The 25,154-nt window shown below is 35.8% G+C and overlaps 1 protein-coding gene and 2 long non-coding RNA genes across 4 annotated transcripts in view; 1 reads left to right on the forward strand and 2 right to left on the reverse strand.

Moving 5' to 3' along the window:
• The window catches only part of LOC125964655 (uncharacterized), a 26,265-nt gene extending 12,400 nt beyond the window's left edge, over nucleotides 1-13,865 (reverse strand). The window contains exons 1-2 of the long non-coding RNA XR_007477888.1: nucleotides 13,732-13,865; nucleotides 9,719-9,840 (exon numbers count right to left, since the gene is read on the reverse strand). This is a non-coding gene — a long non-coding RNA (uncharacterized LOC125964655). The remainder of the gene's footprint in view (nucleotides 1-9,718; nucleotides 9,841-13,731) is intronic.
• NIPSNAP3A (nipsnap homolog 3A) lies at nucleotides 13,686-23,858 on the forward strand. Of its 2 annotated transcripts, XM_033431225.2 has the most exons (7): nucleotides 13,686-13,826; nucleotides 14,755-14,840; nucleotides 16,371-16,581; nucleotides 18,660-18,818; nucleotides 20,321-20,470; nucleotides 22,830-22,916; nucleotides 23,006-23,858. In XM_033431225.2, exons 3-7 carry the CDS (start codon nucleotides 16,455-16,457, stop codon nucleotides 23,080-23,082), a joined length of 600 nt encoding a protein of 199 aa, XP_033287116.1. In that variant the 5' UTR covers nucleotides 13,686-13,826; nucleotides 14,755-14,840; nucleotides 16,371-16,454; the 3' UTR covers nucleotides 23,083-23,858. The 2 variants fall into 2 exon arrangements, with proteins under 2 accessions (XP_033287116.1, XP_004271549.1); XM_004271501.4 differs by lacking the exon at nucleotides 14,755-14,840 and having other exon boundaries at nucleotides 13,700-13,826.
• The window catches only part of LOC125964652 (uncharacterized), a 29,481-nt gene continuing 25,381 nt past the window's right edge, over nucleotides 21,055-25,154 (reverse strand). Inside the window, exon 4 of the long non-coding RNA XR_007477878.1 lies at nucleotides 21,055-23,432. This is a non-coding gene — a long non-coding RNA (uncharacterized LOC125964652). The remainder of the gene's footprint in view (nucleotides 23,433-25,154) is intronic.

Here is a 25,154-nt window from a genome sequence, read left to right on the forward strand (position 1 = left end):
GAGCCCTCCCAGAGTCCGCCATTAGCCTCACCAAAGAGCCCGGGTAGGCTCCAGTGTTGGGTCACCTCACCAACAACCAACCAACAGGGAGGGAACCCAGCCCCACCCATCAGCAGACAAGTGGATTAAAGTTTTACTGAGCTCTGCCCACAAGAGCAATACCCAGCTCTACCCACTGCCACTCCGTCCCATCAGGAAACTTGCACAAGCCTCTTAGATAGCCTCATCCACCAGAGGGCAGACAGCAGAAGCAAGAAGAACTACAATCCTGTAGCCTGTGGAACAAAAACCACATTCACAGAAAGATAGACAAGATGAAAAAGCAGAGGGCTATGTACCAGATGAAGGAACAAGATACAACCCTAGAAAAACAACTAAATGAAGTGGAGATAGGCAACCTTCCAGAAAAAGAATTCAGAATAATGATAGTGAAGATGATCCAGGACCTCAGAAAAAGAATGGAGGCAAAGATCAAGAAGATGCAGGAAATGTTTAACAAAGACCTAGAAGGATTAAAGAACAAACAAACAGAGATGAACAACACAATAACAGAAATGAAAACTACACTAGAAGGGATCAATAGCAGAATAACTGAGGCAGAAGAACAGATAAGTGACCTGGAAAACAAAACGGTGGAACTCACTGCTGCGGAACAGAATAAAGAAAAAAGAATGAAAAGAAATGAAGACAGCCTAAGAGACCTCTGGGACAACATTAAATGCAACAATATTCACATTAGAGGGGTCCCAGAAGGATAGAGAGAGAGAAAGGACCCAAGAAAATACTTTAAGAGATTATAGTCGAAAACTTCCCTAACATGGGAAAGGAAATAGTCACCTAAGTCCAGGAAGTGCAGACAGTCCAATACAGGATAAACCCAAAGAGAAACATGCCGAGACACATAGTAATAAAATTGGCAAAAATTAAAGACAAAGAAAAATTATTGAAAGCAGCAAGGGAAAAACGACAAATAACATACAAGGGAACTCCCATAAGGTTAACAGCTGATTTCTCAGCAGAAACTCTATAAGCCAGAATGGAGTGGCATGATATACTTAAAGTGATGAAAGGGAAGAACCGACAACCAAGATTACTCTACCCAGCAAGGATCTCATTCAGATTCGATGGAGAAATCAAAAGCTTTACAGACAAGCAAAAGCTAAGAGAATTCAGCACCACCAAACCAGCTCTACAACAAATGCTAAAGGAACTTCTCTAAGTGGGAAACACAAGAGAAGAAAAGGACCTACACAAACAAACCCAAAACAATTAAGAAAATGGTCACAGGAACATACATATCGATAATTACCTTAAATGTGAATGGATTAAATGCTCCAACCAAAAGACACAGGCTTGCTGAATGGATACAAAAGCAAGACCCATATATATGCTGTCTACAAGAGACCCACTTCAGACCTAGGGACACATACAGACTGAAAGTGAGGGGATGGAAAAAGATATTCCATGCAAATGGAAATCAAAAGAAAGCTGGAGTAGCAATTCTCATATCAGATAAAATAGACTTTAAAATAAAGAATGTTACAAGAGGCAAGGAAGGACACTATATAATGATCAAGGGATCAATCCAAGAAGAAGATATAACAATTGTAAATACTTATGCACCCAACATAGGAGCACCTCAATACATAAGGCAACTACTAACAGCTATAAAAGGGGAAATCGACAGTAACACAATAATAATGGGGAACTTTAACACCTCACTTACACCAATGGACAGATCACCCGAAATGAAAATAAACAAGGAAACAGAAGCTTTAAATGACACAACAGACCAGATAGATTTAATTGATATTTATAGGACATTCCATCCCAAAACAGCAGATTACACTTTCTTCTGAAGTGTGCATGGAACATTCTCCAGGATAGATCACATCTTGGGTCACAAATCAAGCCTTGGTAAATTTAAGAAAACTGAAATCATATCAAGCATCTTTTCTGGTCACGTTATGAGATTAGAAATGAATTATATGGAAAAAAAACGTAAAAAACACAAACACATGGAGGCTAAACAATATGTTACTAAATAACCAAGAGATCACTAAATAAATCAAAGAGGAAATCAAAAAATACCTAGAGACAAATGACAATGAAAACACGACGATCCAAAACCTATGGGATGCAGCAAAGCAGTTCTAAGAGGGAAGTTTATAGCTATATAAGCCTACCTCAAGAAATAAGAAAAATCTCAAACAATCTAACCTTACACCTAAAGGAACTAGAGAAAGAAGAAAAAACAAAACCCAAAGTTAGCAGAAGGAAAGAAGTCATAAAGATAAGAGTAGAAATAAATGAAATAGAAACAAAGAAAACAATAGCAAATATCAATAAAACTAAAAGCTGATTCTTTGAGAAGATAAACAAAATTGATAAACAATTAGCCAGACTCATCAAGAAAAAGAGGGAGAGGACTCAAGTCAATAAAATTAGAAATGAAAAAGGAGAAGTTACAACAGACACCGCAGAAATACAAAGTATCCTAAGAGACTACTGCAAGCAACTCTATGCCAATAAAATGGACAACCTGGAAGAAATGGACAAATTCTTAGAAAGGTATAACCTTCCAAGACTGAACCAGGAAGAAATAGAAAATTTGAACAGACAACTCACAAGTAATGAAATTGAAACTGTGATTAAAAATCTTCCAACAAACAAAAGTCCAGGACCAGATGGCTTCAGAGGTGAATTCTATCAAACATTTAGAGAACAGCTAACACCCATCCTTCTCAAACTCTTTCAAAAAATTGCAGAGGAAGGCACACTCCCAAACTCATTCTATGAGGCTACCATCACCGTGTTACCAAAACCAGACAAAAATACTACAAAAAAAGAAAATTACAGACAAATATCACTAATGAATATAGATGCAAAAATCCTCAACAAAATACTAGCAAACAGAATCCAACAACACATTAAAAGGATCATACATCATGATCAAGTGGGATTTATCCCAGAGACGCAATGATTCTTCAATATATGCAAATCAATCAATGTGATACACCATATTAACAAATTGAAGAATGAAAAGCATATGATCATCTCAATAGATTCAGAAAAGGCTTTTGACAAAATTCAACACCCATTTATGACAAAAACTCTCCAGAAAGTGGGCATAGAGGGAACCTACTTCAACATAATAAAGGCCATATATGACAAACCCACAGCAAACATCATTCTCAATGGTGAAAAACTGAAAGCATTTCGTCTAAGATCAGGAAAAAGACAAGGATGTCCACTCTCGCCACTATTATTCAACATAGTTTTAGAAGGCCTAGCCATGGCAGTCAGAGAAGAAAAAGAGATAAAAGGAATACAAACTGGAAAAGAAGAAGTAAAACTGTCACTGTTCACAGATGACATACTATACATAAAGAATCCTAAAGATGCCACCAGAAAACTACCAGAGCTAATCAATGAATTTGGTAAAGCTGCAGGATACAAAATTAATGCACAGAAACCTCTTGCGTTCCTATACACTAATGTTGAAAAATCTGAAAGAGAAATTAAGGAAACACTCCCATTTACCACTACAACAAAAAGAATAAAATACCTCGGAATAAACCTACCTAGGGAGACAAAAGTCCTGTATGCAGAAAATTATAAGACACTGATGGAAGAAATTAAAGATGATACCAACAGATGGAGAGATATACCATGTTCTTGGATTGGAAGAATCAATATTGTGAAAATGACTATACTCCCCAAAGCAATCTACAGATTCAATGCAATCCCTATCAAATTACCAATGGCATTTTTCACGGAACTAGAACCAAAAATCTTAAAATTTGCATGGAGACACAAAAGACCCCGAATAGCCAAAGCAGTCTTGAGGGAAAAAAGCAGAGTGAGAGGTATCAGACTCCCTATCTTCAGACTATACTACAAAGCTACAGTCATCAAAACGATATGCTGCTGACACAAAAAGAGAAATATAGATCAATGGAACAAGATAGAAAGCCCAGAGATAAACCCATGCACCTATAGTCAACTACTCTATGAAAAATGAGGCAAGGATATACAATGGAGAAAAGACAGTCTCTTCAAGAAGTGGTGCTGGGAAAACTGGACAGCTACATATAAAAAAATGAAATTAGAACACTCCCTAACACCATACACAAAAATAAACTCAAAATGGATTTGCAACCTAAATGTAAGACCAGACACTATAAAACTCTTAGAGGAAAACATAGGAAGAACACTCTGACATAAATCACAGCAAGATCTTTTTTGATCCACCTCCTAGAGTAATGTAAATAAAAACAAAAATAAACAAATGGGACCTAATGAAACTTAAAAGCTTTTGAACAGCAAAGGAAACCATAAACAAGACAAAAAGACAACCCTCAGAATGGGAGAAAATATTTGCAAACGAATCAATGGACAAAGGATTAATCTCCAAAATATATATAAGCTCATGAAGCTCAATATTAAAAAAACAACCAACCCAATCCAAAGATGGGCAGAAGACCTAAACAGACATTTCTCCAAAGAAGACATACGGATGGCCAAGAAGCACATGAAAAGCTGCTCAACATCACTAATTATTAGAGAAATGCAAATCAAAAGTGCAATGAGGTATCACGTCACACCAGTTAGTATGGGCATCACCAGAAAATCTACAAACCACAAATGCTGGAAAGGGCGTGGAGAAAAGGGAACCCTCTTGCACTGTTGGTGGGAATGTAAATTGATACAGTCACTATGGAGAATAGTATGGAGGTTCCTTAAAAAACTAAAAATAGAACTACCATATGACACAGCAATCCCACTATGGGGCATATACCCAGAGAAAACCATAATTCAAAAAGACACATGCACCCCAATGTTCACTGCAGCACTATTTACAATAGCCAGGTCAGGGAAGCATCCTAAATGCCCATCGACAGACAAATGGATAAAGAACATGTGGTACATATATACAATGGAATATTATTCAGCCATAAAAAGGAATGAAATTGGGTCATTTGTTGAGACATGGATGGACCTAGACACTGTCATACAGAATGAAGTAACTCAGAAAGAGAGAAACAAATATTGTATATTAACGCATATACATGGAACCTAGAAAAATGGTATAGATGAACTGGTTTGCAGGGCAGAAATAGAGACACAGATGTAGAGAACAAAAGTATGGACACCAAGGGGGGAAAGTGGCAGGGGGTGATGGTTGTGGTGTGATGAATTGGGAGATTGGGATTGACATGTATACACTGATGTGTATAAAATGGATGACTAATAAGAACCTGCTGTATAAAAAAATAAAATAAAATTCAGAAAAAAGAAAGATTAAAAATTAATATACTAAGAATCCCACCCAAAGATTTATAAAAAGAAGAAATGAAAAAATCCAAAGACAGGTAAAGACCAAACCAGTAGTTTAAAATTTTACCAGGCCCATCCCATTTCCCTGGATACTTTTAATACACTTTCCAAAAACAGGTAGCCCTTATCATATGCAAATTGTTTCATAAAACATAAAAAGTGAGCGGGAACCTCGCCCAACTGTTTTTTATAAGCCTGAAATAACACTGAAATGAAAACTGAACGGCAATATGAGAAAGGAAAAATTATGAGCCAATCACACAAACATAGACAGAAAATTTCTATATAAAATAATAGCAAACAGAATCTAACAATGTACAAAATAATAATACCTAACATCTAGGCAGGGTTTATACCAGGGATGTAAGGAAGTCTTAACATTATAAAAATATGTTAATGTAACTCACCACAATATTAATTAAAGAATAAAAACAGATATGTTTTTAGCAAATTCAGGAAAAGTTTTGAATTCAATAGGCATTCACAATTTTTTAAAAATTAAAAACTTAGCAAACTAAAAACAGAAAAAAAACTCGTTTAACCTGATAAAGAGTATTTATCAAAAAACTTATAACAAGTTCCCTTAAAGTTCCAAACAAATTCAACATTGCACAGAAATCCTACCCAGTGAAAGAGAGAGAGAGAGAGAGAGAGAAGAGAAGGAGAAAGGAAGGAAGAAAGCAAAGAAAGAAAAGAAAGAGAAAAATAGGAAGGAAGGGGAGAAAAAAGGGCAGGAGGGAGAGAAGGAGGAAGGGAAGGAGAGGAGGTATGAACATTGGAAAGGGAGAAACAAAATTATCATTATTTACTGAAAATAAGGTTGTCTACATAGGAAGTAAGAAAAAAATCTATAAAAGGAAAATCTTAAAATTTAAATGAATAAGAGGATCTAGCAAGACTTCTAAATACATGATCAATATACAAAATTCAATAGTATTTTGTGCAGCAGTTATAATTGATTAGAAAATGTACTTTAAAAAGCATCTCACAACACCAACAAAAGTATAAAGTGCTCACAAATAAATCTATAAAATCTGTGTAGGGAATTTTTGAAGAAAAGTATAACTCTTCTTTAAAACACATAGAAGAAAACCCCCACAAATTGGGGAGCTTTATTTTGTTCATGTTAAGAAATTCAAGAATAACTATATCAATTCATCCCAAATTTCACTATAAAGTTAGTGTAATTTCAATCAAAATGAAATTAGGATTTTTTTTTTAATTTCTTAAGTTTACCCCAAAATTCAACTTGAATAGTAAAGACCAAGAATAGCCAAGAAAATGTAAGAATAAGAGCTACAAATTTACTGTACTAAATGTCAAGATGGATGATAAAACTACAATAATTCAGATAGCATAGCATTGGTACAAGTAAACATAAATATGTCAAAGAAATAGAGTATTCAGAAATAGCCTGGGCATATGTGGAAGTTTATATCCTAAATAAATGATACTTAATATGGCATTGCAAATCAGTAGGGAATGGATGAGATATTTAATAAATTGTGCTTTGGTAATGGACTACTAATATTAAAGGGAAAAATAAAGATCAAATTAAACCTCCACCTCACACTGTGACCAAAATAAATTTGAGACAAATCAAATGCCAAAAGCAAAACTGTAAAATACCTACAGGAAAATGTCTTCATACACAGGGATAGGAAAAGCGTTATCTCAAATGAGCCCATAAAACATAAAAAACTACTAATTCAAATTTAGAAACATCTATATGGCAAAAATGCATCATTAGGAAGGTTTAAATATTAACACAAATGAAAGATTATATCAGTAACAAACACAACAAAAGAGGATTAGTATCCAGATTTTTTTTTTAAGCTATCAGATTACTAAGATAAACAACATAACAGAAAATAGGGCAAAGGATATAAACAGGACCTCAAAGAAAAGGAAAACAGCATGCACTATAAAATTATGAAAAGAGGCTCAATTCACATGAAATCAGAGAAATGTATATTAAATCAACGAGATATTTCTCAGCCAAGAGATACGAAAATATTAAACCGTTACAAGAATTGTCAAGAATATGGAGAAAGAGGAAATCCCATTCACTGACAGTAGGAATTATAAATCAATTTAAAAATCTACCAAAAAGTATGAAGTTGACTCATTAATTCCACTTACAGGTATATGACCAAGGAGATCCACACAGAGTTATTCACTGAAGCATTATTTATAAAATAAACATATGGGAACACTTAAATATCAATAACTAAGTTATGGTATCCTATAACACTGGATTATAGGAGAGTAATTAAAATGAGTGAACCAGCTCTAAACTACTCATTTTGTTACCCTTTGTCAGTCACTTAGCTTCTTTGAGCTTCTTGTTTGCTGTTTTTGTTTTAATTTATGAAATGGAAAATCAACCTCACAAGGTGAAATGAAAGACAATAAGTAAGAAAGAGATAAGTAAATGACATAATATATATAACAGCTCCTATGAAATATCAGGTACATTAGAATCTGATGTTCTCTTGTCTGTGAAATAGGTATCACCAACATTCTCTGAAAGAGAGGTGGACAGGAATAGGATATATGATTTGAGAATAATCAATATTTATTAAAACCCGTTTAAAAATGAGAAACGCAGCTAGATAGGAAAGAGGAAAGAATTAACCAGCCAAATGAGGGCCTAGCTCTCATTGAAGAGGTAATCACAAATGAGACTCTAGTCACATAAATCTACCAACAGGCTCCACTCCAAAACACTTACAGGCTCAGGACCATTATTCAATGAAAAACACTATGAAACAGGAATTATACTGAAGCAGCCTGTAAAGTTATGACTTTTCACTAACTAGTTTTAGTTTTATTTTGTGCTGAGTGAGAACTTCTGATGACACCAAGGTAGTAGGAAAATTGGGAACCATATTTCTTAATATTCAATGTCTATATAAGAAGAAAATCACCTTGAATATGAAGCCCACTTCTAGTAATGGAACTAGTAACCCCACTTCTAGTAAACCCACTTCTACCTTACACTATTAAGCTATCTTGAGAAGTCAACTTACATTTTTCAGAAGAAATTTTAATCTGAATAATGCTGATTTCCCATAAGCTATGTGTCTGTCAACCTTCATAAGAGATAAAGGGACATCTGAGCTTCAATCATAAAGTGTATTTGGGGAAATCCTAAACTATATCCTGAAGGACCTAACAAGGGACAGAAGAGCCAATAGGCCCCCTGGGTTTGGATACATCCTACAAGCCCCTTACATTAATGCTCTGGCCTGCAATACAATATTGAGAATAAATTTTAAAATAACAAATTATAAAGATGCTGCAAAAGCAATTAAAGATGGTCAGGTAAAGCTAACACAGATTAAAAAGTGAGTTGATTACTCAGCTAGTAGGTGTCTATGATAACTTGCAGAGAGGAAGAGAATTCCATTGGAGAGCATCAGATAATGTGTGTTCATTTGAAAGAGGAACTTCATGGAAAAACGTGTCACAGACTAAGCGCACTAGTGCCTAAAGGTAAAAGGTGTTTAAACTTACACCTAGGAAAGAAATCAGCCATATTTCATAATAAAAATCCAAAACAATTAGCAAAAGGTCCAGAAATACCTCCCCCAAATGTTTCCCCCCAACTCCAATCGTGAGGCACAAGGATTATTCAAAGGAATAGACTTGCCAAGCCTATTTCAGGAAATAATTGCTTTTATTATTGACAGGTTTTTAAATGTCATTGGCACTAGAATTCACTTTCAAATGCAAAACATAAAGAAAGCCAATTAACAGAGGATATCTAAAAAGGTATATAACGGATATATATTAAACTCATATGTTTATGTGTTTTAGTAATAAAAAACAATTTATTTTGTTAATAGAAACAGCATTAAATAAATTCATATTATATGAAATACTGGGCTGCTCACAAGTCTTTCCTACTAATTCTAAGAAGGCTAGCAGCAAAGAGGCTGATACAGAAATATCAAGACATTGACAATCTCAAGAAGAGGTATCCAGTCTTTTTCCTTCCCCACAGCATTTAATTCAATACTCAACACACAACAGGTGCTTAATACATATTCACTGATATGAGTAAGATACTTGCTAAGAAACACTGAATGAAAATTTGTTACTTTATTACCATTTATATATATTAATAATAAAGTAACTCATAAAAGTTTTGAAAGTAATTCATCTTTACTGAAATTTTTCTCTTTAATACATAATACCATATAACAAAAAAAGAAGAACTGTAAGACAACTCCACTCTAAATACCTACAGGTTAACTTACAGGAACTTAAAAATAACAAAAATAGCGCACACTACTGGAAGCCTAATGAAGGAAACTAGTTTATACCACCACCTAGTGGCCACACAATGATGCAGCACAAAGAAAGTACTTACCAGTGATGTCACCAAAGTACAAGCATCTGGAGTTTACACGTAGAGCTACTGCCCTCCTATGCAGCTGGGCCAGCGTTGGATCCATCTCTCCCACTTCCTTCTTCAGATTTGATGAGGCTGACCTTTGGACAAAACCAAGCAGAGACATCAAGTGGATCCTTGCCTTTCCCCACCTCATATAATTTCCTCCACCCTTTAACTGATACCTATTTGTTACGTACAGTGTGAAATGCACTTTCACACTCATTGGACCAGACGGCAATAATTAAAAAGTGGTCCTGGCTGGGCCACATAACAGCAGTGAACCTGAGGAAATTAATATCTCAAAATCTCACCTTTTTCACTTAACTTATAGCATTTTGAGGATAATTAAAACCTGTGAGAAAATAAATAGGAGATTGCCTTAGGCACCTAACAGTACTTAACAATGTTTACCTAATTCTAAGTTGTAGCCATAAATTTTACTCCTATCTTGTAAGCATTCTCCTTTTGGAAATATTCTTGGAAGTTTCCTCTATCTTTCTCTTGGTTGGATGCAGTTAATGAGGAGGCTCTAGGGGGTGGTGGCCAAGCCACAGTGTGGAAGAAGTCTGGTCCTTATCATGTATAGAAGAGCTGCCTGCCAAGTAGGTAAATGCACTCTGGTTTCTCATAAAAAATAAAATTCATTAGTGTTTGAGTCATAATACGCTTTTGGTGTCAATCTGTAACAGCAAATTAGCCTAAACGATATATATATATGTATGTATGTATATATATATTATATATATTCTTGAAAGATACTACCAAATATTGAGATCTCTGGCCTCCTTCTCTCTTTAGCCTCAAGAACCTGGCAACAAAGATTAGACCTCACAGGTGGGACACCAGAAGTTTCCTTGCTGAGAAAACTGACTAGACAAAAATAGAAATAACTTATAGATAATAACAGTGGGGTGATGGGCATCTACTGAAGGAAACTGCCCAGTCAGATCACACTACACTAAAGCCCATTACTTGGCAAGACCCGCCCAAACTCACAGAGCTTTTTTATAGTCCAACTTCAAAATATGAGCTGAGAGACAAATACAAAAACATTTCAGGAAAAACTCCAGTACCAGAGACAGAAAAAATAAATAGATAGAAAACAAAATAAAACTCAAATGAAGACTTAAAACAACAATATTTAAAAAGAAAACACCTATAATCAATGTCCCCAGAGAGACAGAAATATAGAACCCATGAAACAAAAAGAGGCTAATATTTCTGAAGAGAGTGGGGAAAAAAACATTCTGGAAAAAGGGGTAAAAAGGAGCTCTTGGACATAAACAATGGAAATTAGAAGTTTAAAATTTTACTACATGAGTTAGAAAATAAAATTGGAACATTTCATGACCCCCCCCGAAAAAAGGAAAAAAGAAAGATTAAAAAATTAGGAGGAAAAAGAAAATTAGAGGTTCAAATGGAGGCATAATGTTTGAACAAAAGAAGTTCCAGAGACTGAGGAGGAAGAAAAAAAATCCAAGAAACATTACAAATTTTTCATAATTTAAGAGTTTCCAGATTGAGGGGGGTCAACTGAGTGAGACACAATGTATGAAAAAATATCTATCCCAAGGAACATTATTGTGAAATTTCAAAAAATTAGGGAAAACAAGAAAAACATAAAAGCTTCCAGAGAGAAATAAGTCACATACAAAGGATCAGGAATCAGAACGGGATGAATGTCTCACTAGAAACTATAATGCAATGGAGCAGTGCCTTTAAAAACATGAGGAAAAATTATTTCCAATGTAGAATTTTACACCTACCCAAACTACAAATTTAAGGAGGTTGATAAAGACATTTTTAGAGATGCAAGTCTCAAAAGTTTAAGTCCCATGTGCTGTCTCCTAAAATTAGGAGGAAAAAACAAGATGCAAGATCCTGGAAAAATGAGGTCCAACACAAGGCAAACGAGATTCCCCAGGAGATCAGTGAAAGGAGATCCAAGAATTACTACAGGGCCACCTTAGAGAATGCTTAGTCCACACTGGACCAAGAGAAAAGACTCCTGAAAGATATCTCTAGAAGATGAAACTGATAAACTGATTAACAGGTTTAATCATTTTGAGTTTTGGCAAAGAATCTGGTGATTAATAAGTATAAGGAAAAGAAGAGAAACAAATGAAAAAGAGAAATAAAAAAATAGTCACCTTCCTATGATTAAGATCATAGACGTAAGCCACATAGCAGTGGCTTAAACTAGAAGATGAATTCTCTTGTGGAAGAAGTCCAGAGACAGGCAGTCCAGGGCTCCTAGTATGGTGTTCCTTGGTGTCAGAACCTAGGCTGCTTCTCTCTTGTTGTTCTGCCATCCCCAGCATGTGGCTTCTACCTCAAAGACCAAGAACTCAAACCATTACATCCACATTCTAGCAGGCAGAAATAAGAAAAAGGCAAAGAGGAAAACAACCCCTCCTACACAACTTTAAGATCACTTACAGTAGGTCATAAATGCGCTAAAACATCCCACTGGCCAGGACTTAAGTCACGTGGATGCACCAAGCTGCCTGGGTTCTATTAGTATTTTTTTAAGAGGGGTTGGGACAAGAATGGCATTGGGAAAGAGCTAGCAGTCTCTGCTACCTCCCTCCAGCACTTTCTATTCTCCATATCCTACTTTGTCTTTCCTCGACGTATTTATTAATCCCTGATATATTTTTCTTTCATTTGTCTATCTGTTTCCCCTAACCTGGAACTTCCAAGGGGACACAGACTTTGTCTTTTGTTCACCTCTGCACCCCAGTTTCTGGAAAAGTGACTGAAGCATAGAAGAAATTTAATATGGGTTGAATGAGGGAATAAATTAATTCTGGGGTTGGGGAGGGGGGAGTCTAAGAAAATAAATTTAAACATAAAGATCCAGTCTGGGCACAGATGATGCTTTGTTTTGTCTTCATTAGTTAGAAATGGATGCCCATCATCTGGAAAAAATGACTCGCCCTTCTGGAATTACTAATTTTAAAAAGCCTCCTTTCCTCTGAACAGATGATTCAAGTCATTGTACAAGGTACAACTAACCCCCTAGTCCTAATAATATAAGCAATATTGCATTAATGTTTGCAATAATGTAACTATTAGCAAGAATAACATAAACATTAACATGATGTAAATAATGTAAATTAATGATGTAATCAATTAACTGATTATTTTTCATGTAAATATTATTAGCCGCAGGAAGGGAAATTATTTGGGGGGAGTGTTATACTAGAGATATAAATCCTCTTCTTCCATAGAAGGAGTCAATAGATACTATCTAGACCGAAAAAAAAACAAACAAAAAAAACACAAGAAATAGCAAAATATGCCTATTATTTAAAAATACAGAAACAGGCGTCAGAAGAAATAGCTCGAAATGTTGAAAGGTGATTATTCTGGTGAGCAATAATCAGGGACAGGGGAGACTAGACCAGAGGTTTTGCTTTTAAGGATCACAGAATTTTAACAACGTATGTTTATATTTGATTTTTTCATATCTAGCTCGGTGCGCCCATTCCTCTGAGCTCCCGGAAAATACAGTGTAAGTTATTAGGAGCCTTGCAACTTCGCGCTGTGGGCAGTGATGGGGAAGGAGAATGCACTTAGAACAGAAAAGTGAAGGCTTCTTGGTCGTACACACTCGCATCCTACACACGAACTTTTAGGAACTGTACGCACGTGCGCAAGGAGACGAGGTGACGGGCCCAGACAGGTGGTACAGGAGCGACATCAGCACTCAGCTAATTCTAATGTCATTTCTGACGCTGGGGGTAAGAACGTTCGAGGGAACCAACGTGGAAGGAAGGGTCAGAGCTAACACCAAACGCGTCTGGGGCTCAGGCTGCGGAGGACGCCTGGCAGACTGGGCGGTCCGGCCGCCCCCCAACCCGCCCCCCCCCGGCCCCAACGCAGGAGGAGGAGCCGACCCGCCCCGAGCCTGCGTCCGGGAGTTGTGCAGGCGCTGCTCCCTGCTAGTCGGGAAGCCACAGGAGAAAGAATTCAAGGAAGAATACCGGCCGCTGCCCTTCTCAGCGCTCGAAGCCGTGCCATGCTTGCCCTCCGAAGGAGCCTGACTAAGGCTCTGGCCGCTCGGACGCAGGCGCCTCAGGTACTGGCCGTCCGAGACGCGCCCAAATCGTTCCCTGGGGGAGGGGCGGGGAGGGGCGTCTGCGGGGAGAGCGCGGGCCGCGCATGCGCCTACGGGCCCAGACCTGCCAACGTGGTTCTGCTGCCGCAGAGCCGACTTCTAGTACAAGTCTCGGAATCCCGTGGCGGCGGACCCCGGGATGCGCGGCAGGAGGAAGGGTTCCGTTAGAGGAAGACCCAATGCCAGGGTCGCCTCTGGCCGGCTCGCAAACAATCGTGGACAGGGGCCGTTTCTAGCCTAGGTACCCGGAAGCGCTGTGGCCGCATTGGGGCCTGTGCTAGACACTGGTCCGGCCTCTCTTACTGATTTGTGTTTTGACAAGCCCCTCCAGACTGAAGGGGCAATAGGACAGGCCTCCCCCTATTAAGCGAAATACACAACCTTCCAGCATTTTGCAGGCAGAGAACCTTTAAGAGGGGGCCCAGGGTGCAGGTGGTGAAGCATCCTGCCCAGATGCCACTGTCTCCTGAGGTTGGTGCCCTAGTCAGGCAGTGTCAGGAACCTCGTAGCAAATATGATGATGACAACTTATTTAATCTGGATAAAAAATGTACAAAATAGATTATTGTGATTCAGCCTTAACTGTCAGGAATTGGCCTATTCTGTGAATCTAACCTAGAGGTTTTTTCCTTTTGGTGTTTAGGCTTTTACTTCTTTCTCAAAGAGCAGTAAGAAGGGGATTATAATCTACTCTAGAGACTGACTTTCTGGTGAAGACTAAAGAGGAACCATTAATGGCCCCTTCACCCAAGATCAGCAATACAGTCTTTATTCTGATTCTCTCTATTGGGGCAGGACCAAGAATTATTCCTTAGAATTTTACTCTGAACTTTGATGTTATTAAATGTCAACCAAAAAAATGAAAAAAAAATGGTTTTGACAAACCTAGGGGAAGGACAGGAATAAAGACGCAGACGTAGAGAATGGACTTGAGGATACAAGGAGGACACGTTCTTCTGCCAACGATAATAAAATGTATGCCTTTGATCACATATTTTGATCTCCAAATACAAATTCCCTGAAAAGCAACTTAAAAAGCAATTGTTACAAGTACCCTATTGGCCCATTTTCTGATATCTGATATACTTATATTTTATTTATAATATTTTTAAACTATAAATACTAGGCAGTATTTATTTGCTTAACATTCTGTTAGTAAAGTTTGGTAAGATGGCACAAAAAGAATATCTGTCAAATACAGGGGCAGCTGCAATTGTTTTTGATGGCAAGCTTAAGTCAGTTGGGCAATAAGAGTATAACTCATCATAGACATGGAATGACCTCAAGAGAGATTATTATAATTAAGCCTTATACACAATTAAGTAAAATATATGCATTACTGTGTTTTGTAAACAAAATATATGTCAGAGGAAGAAGCCTACTGCTTTCCTTTGACATATCAGGTAGTCAGTATAAGCCCAAAATTCATCAATAGCCTTATAAGTACCAAAACTACTTTAATAGATAATTCTGGTATAATCAGCTTCAGGAAATGTGCACATGCTAACCAAACTTATGTACGATGGATATGTAAACTAGAATGCTATATGAATGTATATGTATGCGCATGTGTGTATATACATATATTTGTATATACATATATATATATATACACAAACACATATACATACACAAAGCATCTACTGAAAGTTAAGTTTACTCAGAGAACCCAATTAGAAATTTACATTGTGAGCATATGACTATTACAAAAGTAATGAATGGTTCTTAAGGGATATTTCCATCAACCTGCTATAATTGGGTGGATTAAATGCCCTTCTTCAGGTTGCATATGTAATTAAACCCTAATAATTATTCAGACAATTCTAACTTACTGATGTTTCCTTTTTCTAGCATTTACACAGGCTATCACCATAGTACAATGCAACTGGCTAAGTCATAGTTTCCTATTACATTAGTTACACTCCTGTCCTATTTTTGACTAGTGGTCCACTTCACTGGATTTAGAAAATACTTCTACCTGACCAGCAATTTCCATTGTTTTAAGAACGTAAAAAAAAAATTAGTTTTCTGCCAGTAAACACATTGTCATTGTGCCAGCCAAAATACCTGTATATGTTAAAAAATTGTTTTAAATGCTTAACTCTAATACATATGCTATTCAATATAGATGGAATATTAGCTAAATAAGGGATAATAAACTATTTGTAAAATTTATCAGGATCCTAACTATTTGTAAAATTTATTAGGATCCTAATTGTCCTTTGGTAAAGAGACTGACCCAGTGCCTTCTTAGGAGCTTCTCATGGAAAAGTGACTAAAGGTGGAGCCCCTGCTAGGAAACAGTAGCTATATATTTAGAATGTTTAAAGCAGGCATCTTTATTGACATATCTCCAAACAAATTCAGTGGAGAGAGGACAACAGAAGTCGAAACAGATTATGAGTTTAATGAGTGTCCCTTGTTTCCAGACTCAGATTTGTTTGTAACATAATATTATAAACCCTACCTTCCCCAAATATTTCAAGTTGCCTTATCTTTCTTCAGGTGTGTTCATCTTTTGCTACAGGCCCCAGACAATACGATGGAACATTCTATGAATTTCGTACCTGTTATGTTAAGCCCTCAAAGATGAATGAGTTCCTGGAAAATGTTAAGAAAAACATTCATCTTCGGACAGCTCACTCTGAATTGGTTGGATTCTGGACTGTAGAATTTGGAGGCAGAATGAATAAAGTGTTTCATGTTTGGAAGTATGGTATGAGTCATCAGCTTAAGTATTCAGTACAGATTTTCATTCAGTTAGATATTACATGAGACTTAGTTCTTGGATCTATGTTACTATAAATACATACAGGTTAAGTAAAACTAAAAAAGCAATACCAAAAAAATTAATTCAGTGATGATTCTTCCCAACAGTATACCTCTTAACAGCCCATTGCTGGAACCTTTATATTATCATATGGGAAGCAATATTGGGAAAATGTGGCATCTCCAATTCCAAGTCATAAAATTCTAAGCTAGACTTTAATTCTAGAAAAAAAAGTTTAGAATGGTTATTGTAAAGATTTTTTATGAAAAATTTAAAGCAGTTAATGCAAGAACCAGAGTGAGTTAGGATCATAAAAGAAAGTAGAATTATTTTTTCTTTATATTGAAGCTATAGCTGGATATCAATGTTTTAGCAGAAATCATTCAAACATCTAGGGACTTTAGGGAAATAGAAGTTGATAGGGGATGATAGTTAACTTTGAAGCCCTCACCCATCCTTAAGATTTAATAATTTTGTTATATTTCAGGACCACTTTGGGTTTTTTTCTGCCCCCAGAGTTTCAAGGAATTCACTGTCATTATACTAGGCTAGGGAGGTAAAGGAAAGGAAGTGAGTTCTTTCAATATTGAAGTTGACCAACCCCTGGTTTACAAGAAGAACGGTTACAGGAATCCCTAGAATGTTTAACTCCAATATTAAATTTTTGTGAAGTCACATCAGGACTTGATGATATCTAAAGAACTTTTAATAATTTCATTTAGTGTTTGGTCATCAGTGTCCAAAGTTAATAGTCATATAGTACTTTAATATGAAAAGTACTCATTCTGTATTTAACGTGGCCATAGTTTAGGGGTTCTCCCTGTTGTAATAAAACAAACCCCATTAAAACACAATTTATGGGACTTCCCTGGTGGTGCAGTGGTTAAGAATCTGCCTGCCAATGCACAGGACACGGGTTCAAGCCCTGGTCTGGGAAGATCCCACATGCCGCGGAGCACCTAAGCCCATGTACCACAACTACTGAGCCTGCGCTCTAGAGCCCACGAACCACAACTACTGAAGCCCACACGCCTAGAGCCCGTGCACGGCAACAAGAGAAGCCACCGCAATGAGAGGCCCGAGCTCCACAACAAAGAGTAGCCCCCGCTCGCCACAACTAGAGAAAGCCCTCACGCAGCAACGAAGACCCAACGCAACCAAAAATAAATTTATTTTAAAAAACACAATTTATGCTTTAATGCACCACCAGCTGAATCACGTCCCATTAAGAAATTACTCGTAAGGTCCTGATATAACTTACTAATGCTTTAAGAAGGCTGTTATTCCTTATCTGCAACGTAAACCATAGAAAACTCTTTTACCATTAGTCTTATAAGGCCCTATTAGTAAATATTAGTACTAGGCCCATATGTCAGTAACATATGGGTAACAAACAGAAGAGAAATAGTACTGGGTAAAAAGAATGGATGACAGTAAGTAAGAGAATGAGCACTATTTCTCTGGAAGCTGTTCAAAGAAGAGGCTGAAAAAGCAAATCTTAATTTCATTTATGTTCAATTTAATTCAGTTATACCTTGACCTGACCACTCATCACCATCACCACTGACAAAGAAAAACAGTCTTTTTCTAAACTGGCGCCATAATTTAAATGCCTCAATAAAATTAATAAGAATAGTTAACAGATACTGAGTACTCACTAGGTGCCAAACACTGTTCTGAGCTCCTTTCATGTGCTAATTCATTTAATCCTCACTTCAGCCCTGGAGTTAAACAGACACAAAGATTCAATAACTTACCTAAGCCTCAGAAGTACCTACTAAGTGGTAGAGCATATAAAGCCCATTACTATATGATATTATCAGTTGTTTACTTCCTGCTCCCCTTTTAGACCATGAACAGCTTGGGGACAGGCGTCACATTTACTTATGTTGGTATCTCCAGTGATATAACACAGTCCTTATGTGGCCTCGATGAACATTTACTAAACTGAATGAAACCCAGAAAAAGTACAGGTGGTTTTAAATCAGACATTTTTATTTTTCTTACTCCTTTTCATCCCATAGACAATTTTGCTCATCGAACTGAAGTTCAGAAAGCCTTGGCCAAAGATAAGGAATGGCAAGAACAATTTCTCATTCCAAATTTGGCTCTTATTGATAAACAAGAGAGTGAAATTACTTATCTGGTGCCATGGTGCAAATTAGAAAAACCTCCAAAAGAAGGTAAGTCCTTCCATCTTAGTCACTGAATTTTGATGGAGAAAATATTAAAGATTTTAAGCTACAAAAACTAAAGTTCTACTGGAAAAAAATGAAGTTAATCTTTTGCATAATATAGGAACATATGTTGATTGTTGAGATAAAAATAATTTGGAGCTCTTAGCTTATTCTTAAAAATTGAGCATTAAATAATGGAGTATTTTTCCAAATTGGTATCATACTGATACTTAAAGTTTAGCTATATTATAGAAAAAGTTGACATGGTCACTAAAGGTTGAGAAGTTGGGCCTTGGGAGCAGAGAGCACATGTGGGTAGATGAGGGATAGTGTATGATATTTTGTCATAATTTTTAAATATTACAAACTTTTAGATATAAAAGTATTTTTCCATAAATTACTACTAATCTCAAATCATGAAGTACAAATTTGCTTATAAAATTTGACTGTTTGGGGGGAATGAATTAACTGGAACTGCCAAGCTGTATTACTGTAGTCTAACTTTTATGTCTTCCTCTTTCTTATTTCTCAGTTTGAAAATAATTCCTAAAGATTTGTCTTCTTCCTGATTTCACTTCTTGCTGACTTAAAGAAATTATTACCTCAATCCAGTTTTAAACAAAGGTCAGATTAGAAAAAGCATAAACTAATTTAAATTTTATTTTATTTCCCCCATTATTCCCAACTCTGTAGTGCGTTTTGGATTACAAGAGATTTGAAAAGTCTTATTTAGATCCTTATCCACCTAGATCCCCTCAGTTTTAGGCACCATCTAAATGAACTAGTGGGCTTCAAAGACAATGTCAAATCTTGGTTCTCTTCCTCTATGTTATTCATGATTCTTCAGTAACTTTTGCATGTTTTTCCTTTACTTCTCAAATCTGCTGGTCCCCTAGTTTCTTTCTGTCCACCCACCCTATACTTCCACCCAGAAGGTAAAATACTTTTCAAGTATTTACCTGGATATTATATACCTGGAATAATAAAACCACCTCCTTTAGGGTTTGTTTTGCCTCAAAAACTCTGAGACAGTCACTTCAGGTCCATTGTTTGCTTGCTGTTCCTGGTAGAAATGGAAACCTATAGGGGGAAATTATATAAAGCAAAAAAGTAGTAGAAGTTGGAAAGAAGAACAGAACTGTAAGAGATTGGAAAATACTTTATTCATTTCTATTATAAAAGTGTAAATGCAGGCAGCTAAAAGGTCCTATTCCATTATTTTCTCACAATTTTATTGATAAATTTTATAAATTAAAAATATTTTTAAAATATTAAAAATATTTCTTTGTTCTCTATAAGCTTAACAACTCATCCTTAAAGTAGGTCAAGGACTTTCTAAACATAAAAGCACAGTGCAAATTATTAATAAATATGTCTACATAAACATGTATATGTATATGATCCTCCAAATCTATATATAGATTAGCTTTCCACTGGAACCAAACTAGACAGGATTACAAATTGCTTGAATGTGTTCAGTAAAATACTTATTTTTCTCCCTATTCCAGGAGTCTATGAACTGGCTACTTTTCAGATGAAACCTGGTGGGCCAGCTCTGTGGGGTGACCCATTTAAAAGGGCAGTTCATACACATGTCAATCAAGGCTACACAAAATTAGTTGGAGTGTTCCATGCAGAATATGGAATACTCAACAGAGGTACAGTTGTCCATCTCTCTATGAAATTGCGAAGTATATTGGTGATCTACTGTTAAGTTCCTTGGGTCAGTTTGTCTCTCTTCTCATTATTGAGTGTATTTTACCTTTTATTGCCAAATTTTTAGTTTTTTGTGATTTTAAGGGTTGAGTAAACCTGTTTTAAATCTTATTTATTTAGAATATTAATACCTTATGAAGCCTTTTTCAAATACTGAACTGCTTTTTTCTCTGATACATCAAAATGATAAAATTTTTAAAACTGGAAAGGACCTCAAGAAATCACCTATTCCTTTCATGATCTTTTTTTCATAATCTACATAATCTCTGAATGGAGTTTTATTGATTTTTTTTCCACTTTTATTGTAATATAATTGACATATAACATTGTGTAAGTTTAAGGTGTACAACATAATGATCTGATATATGTATATATTGTGTGAAATGATTACCACAATAAGTTTAGTTAACATGCATTACCTCACATAGTTACAATTTTTTTTTCCTTGTGATGGGAACTTTTAAGCTTCTCAGCAACTTATTTATTTTATATGTGAAAGTTTGTACTATTGTACCATTTGTGGTACAATATTACTTGGGTTGTTTGGGGGTGAAAAGTAATATATAGTTATTGTAAATATTAAATGGACATGGACAAGCCCAAAGAAAAAAATTACCCATTTCTCACTACTTATATACACATAGTATGTATACCATATTGATTTATTTAATAAAACACCTATTTGGGATATTAAAGTTTATCTGAAAGGATAGCTAAGACTTTTAATATTTGAAAACTCATAATATCCAGTTGCCGCCTCATATTCTTCACTTCATGTCTAATGGACATCTCAAACCTAACATATCCAGAGTTGAGCTAATTGTTGCCCAGAAATTCAACTTTTAATAATATATTGTAAAAAAAAAAGTTGGACTGTGCAAAAATAGATGTTTGTTTAAGTTGGAAAATACATGAAGAAGAGAAAAATTATGACAATTATTATATGCCTTTCTCACACCATACACTAAAATAAAATCAAGATGGATTATAAATATCAATTAAAAAACTGAATTCATAGAATTACTGAAACAAAATATAGATAAATTTATTTAATAATATGTGAGAACAACATTTCTAAACCAAAAGCAAATGAAGAAACTATGAAGGAGAGAAAAGAACTGATGATTTTATTGTACAAAGGCTCAAATTTCTGTGCATACCAAAAAAAACATAAATGAAATCCAAAAGCAAAAAGAAAAATAAAAGCTTATGCAAAGATGACACAGATGACTAATATATATTAAAGAAGTTGCAGATTAAAACAATAATTGGATGCCATTTTTTACCTAATAAAAACATATTATATAGATATAGTATTAGAGGGGTTGGGGACAAACAAGTACTGTTGTACTATGTAGGGTTGTATTGGCTTAATCTTGCCCCCCTTAATAATTTGGCAGTAAAATAAAAAGCTTAATTTTTTCAACTGTTTTTGACAACATTCTAGGAAATATGAATGTTTTTAGTTATACAAGAAGGAAATTTGAAAGGATATAAAATATATAATCACATTTGAATGATGACATTACAGGTTTTTTAAATCTCTAATTTACTATAATAGACGTGTAGAATTTTTATTTAAAAAACTACTGAAATGTGTGTGCACACACTTTTTAATCTTAAATTCATTCTCAGTGTACTAGGAATATGATAATATGCTAAGTATAAATCAGTACTTCACTTCTGGAGGATAGTGTATAATATATACACTGTACATTTGTAAGTGTATATATGTAAGATACTCTTTGGTTCTCTCAATTTAAATTTTAGGAATTTATGTTAAGAAAATAATCAGATCCAGACTGCCTGGGTTTGAATCCCAGCTCCACCACTTAAAACTCTGTCACCTTGGGTGAATTACTTAACCTTACTGTGCCTTAGTTTCCTCATCCATAAAATGATGATAATAATAACCTACCACTGAAGGTTATTATGAAAACTAAATGAGTTAATACACACAAAATGTAAAACCAGTCTCAGCACATAGCAGGCACCCAATAAATGTTAGTAGAAGTTGTCATCAACATTGCTCGTATTATGTACATGTACTGCTGCTCTAATGAAATTTATGTCAGCATTATTTATAGTAAGGAAACTTTGGAAACAATGTTTATAAATTTCTCTCCCAAATCACTCACCCCTCTGAAATCTTATCACTAATATACTTAGTGTTACCCTGTTGATAATCACTATTTTTATTTAAAGAATAGGAGTTACAGTTTCTGATTAATGTTTCTGTCTTTCTTATTTGAGCAATGCCACAGTCTTTAGAATCTATTTCTGGTTTATTTATTTCTGCAGTTCATGTTCTTTGGTGGAACGAGAGTGCGGATAGCCGAGCAGCTGGGAGACACCAGTCTCATGAGGATCCCAGAGTTGTGGCAGCTGGTAAGCTATTTCACTAAGCACAAGTTATTCTTAGAACAAATCTGATTTAGTCAATAACTTTATATACCTTTTTACGAATTTTTTTCCAGTTCGGGAGAGTGTTAACTTCCTTGGGTCTCAGCAGAATATGCTTCTGATTCCTATGTCATTTTCACCATTGAAATAGTCTTCCACTGATAAATGAAGCATTTCATTAAGTGCCATAAGCTGTGTCTACTAATGGTGCTTAAATTCTCCCAAGAGATTCTCACTTTTATTTGATGGAGGTGGTAAGTTAATTTGCTATGTCCCTTGCATATTTAAAAGCTACCTCTGTCCACTGTCACCACCACGTCAGTAAACAGTCTGTTCCTTTTTGCCTAGTCATTTCAGTATCTGTCATACATTAAAAATAGTTGCTATTACTATAGGATCTTGACTTTTCATTTGTTTCCATATATCTCTTTTTCTCTATTTTGACAACCCTCTGCTTTTATAGCATTTTCTTACATTCAAATGATTCTTTCATTTCCATACCTGTGATAATATCTTTAAAATATTTGTATACATTATTAACCTTTTCATCATGTCTTTTTCTGAGATTTTAAAAGTTTTTGTCCATTAAAGTTTATTTTATACTACCAGATAGGATTCATAAAAATATTAAACATATTTCTTTACTATGGAAGAGTACAATGTTACCTGTGTCATCTGTATTAATTATGGTTTTCACATTAATAATTACTTACATGGAAAATAATGTTATTAGGTCCTGGTATTAAAAGTTATTGATGACTCATTGGTTTATATGCTGCAGTATCTTCATTTACAGTTAACTTTACTAATTTTTACTTCATTTTAAATCACTGTTTAACAAAGGTACTTGGTCATCTGTTTCTTTTAATGAGATATTTATGGTTATGGAAATGTTTGCCCTAATAAAAGCCTACATATACAATCTGATCCTTTTTATTGTGTATTATATTTTTATCCTCATCTCTGGAGCTACTGTTGTGTTGCCATAAGGTAATGAGACAGTAATAATGTACTGTCTTTACTGTAAATATTGTCACCTCAAGTAAATAGCCTGCTAGTAACCTTACAAGGATTTCTTCAGTACCATCCCAGACATACTAGGATTTTCTTACTAACAACTTTAGTTTTTATTTTAGTTGAGTGCCTCAGCCTTCTTAAACTAGATTTGGCACTTCTAGGCTCTCCTGGTAGCTTGTACTTACAGCTATGTTAGTTTAGGTTTCTAACATACTGCAAAAACAATAAATTACGAATTAGCTATCTATGGGAAAACTGAAAAACAGGAAGCACAGTCACCTCTCACTTACCTGGTCCTCAGGAATCTGAAGGACAGATGAGTTCCTAGTAAGGCAAAGAACACCCTGACTCTGAAGGCTAAAATCTATCAGACATGTTAGAGGCATTGGTTTTGAGTTTTGACTAAGAGTCTTCCACCTCAGTTTTTTGAAAAGTTGTCACTTAGGGAATGAGGTGGTGGTGGTATGAATTGCAGTGTGTGGGAACGGATTTCCTCTGGCGTGAGATCAGCCGTGTGCTTAAGGCCGTGTTTGGTCACATGAAAGTGTACAACTGGGTCTGCCTTTTCCTCTTTCATTCATCTTTGGACTAGCTAGAACATTTCCTGGTGATGGCCAGGGGCCCTTTCATCCGTCCAATCCAGAGCCCTACTGGAGGTTTATAAAGCAGCGGCAGACCAGCATTCTTACCATGTCCTAGACAGAACTGGAGAGCCAGTAGAATGATAGGCTTCACTCCACTGATGAACTACAGGTGCTTCTATTTGCTGACACACCCCTGGATCAGGAACACGACAAAGCTGGCCGGGACAGAGGACATCGCAGAGATGACACAGATGGACATGATTATGTCCACTAACGTGTTCTTCTTGCAAAGAGAAAGTCAGTGAGAATCTGAGAGTTCACTGATGCAACTGAGGACTCAATCAAGGCAGACACACACACGCAATATCTGAAGTATAGCCCAGGGAAAAACACTGGCTCAATAAATAAAATAAAATTATTTTATTCAGAGTTAAACCATCATTTTCAGATCAATAACCTGACACTTCAAATGCGGAACTGATTTCTCTGAGTTCATGAAAGAGTCCAGTACCAAAATGAAACTATTGAAAAGTGTCGGAGAGGGAATTTCCTGGCAGTCCAGTGGTTAGGACACTATGCTTCCACTTCAGGGGGCCTGGGTTCAATCCCTGGTCAGGGAAGG

Source organism: Orcinus orca, chromosome 6, assembly GCF_937001465.1.
Source record: "Orcinus orca chromosome 6, mOrcOrc1.1, whole genome shotgun sequence".
Taxonomy (NCBI): domain Eukaryota; kingdom Metazoa; phylum Chordata; class Mammalia; order Artiodactyla; family Delphinidae; genus Orcinus; species Orcinus orca.

Excerpts from the sequence above, each read along its gene's own strand:
- NIPSNAP3A (XM_004271501.4), top strand. The coding sequence starts at position 13,767 with ATGCTTGCCCTCCGAAGGAGCCTGACTAAGGCTCTGGCCGCTCGGACG. Across the intron at positions 13,827-16,370 it reads CTCGGACGCAGGCGCCTCAG|GTGTGTTCATCTTTTGCTAC; the intron begins GTACTGGCCGTC and ends ATCTTTCTTCAG. Across the intron at positions 20,471-22,829 it reads ATATGGAATACTCAACAGAG|TTCATGTTCTTTGGTGGAAC; the intron begins GTACAGTTGTCC and ends TTATTTCTGCAG.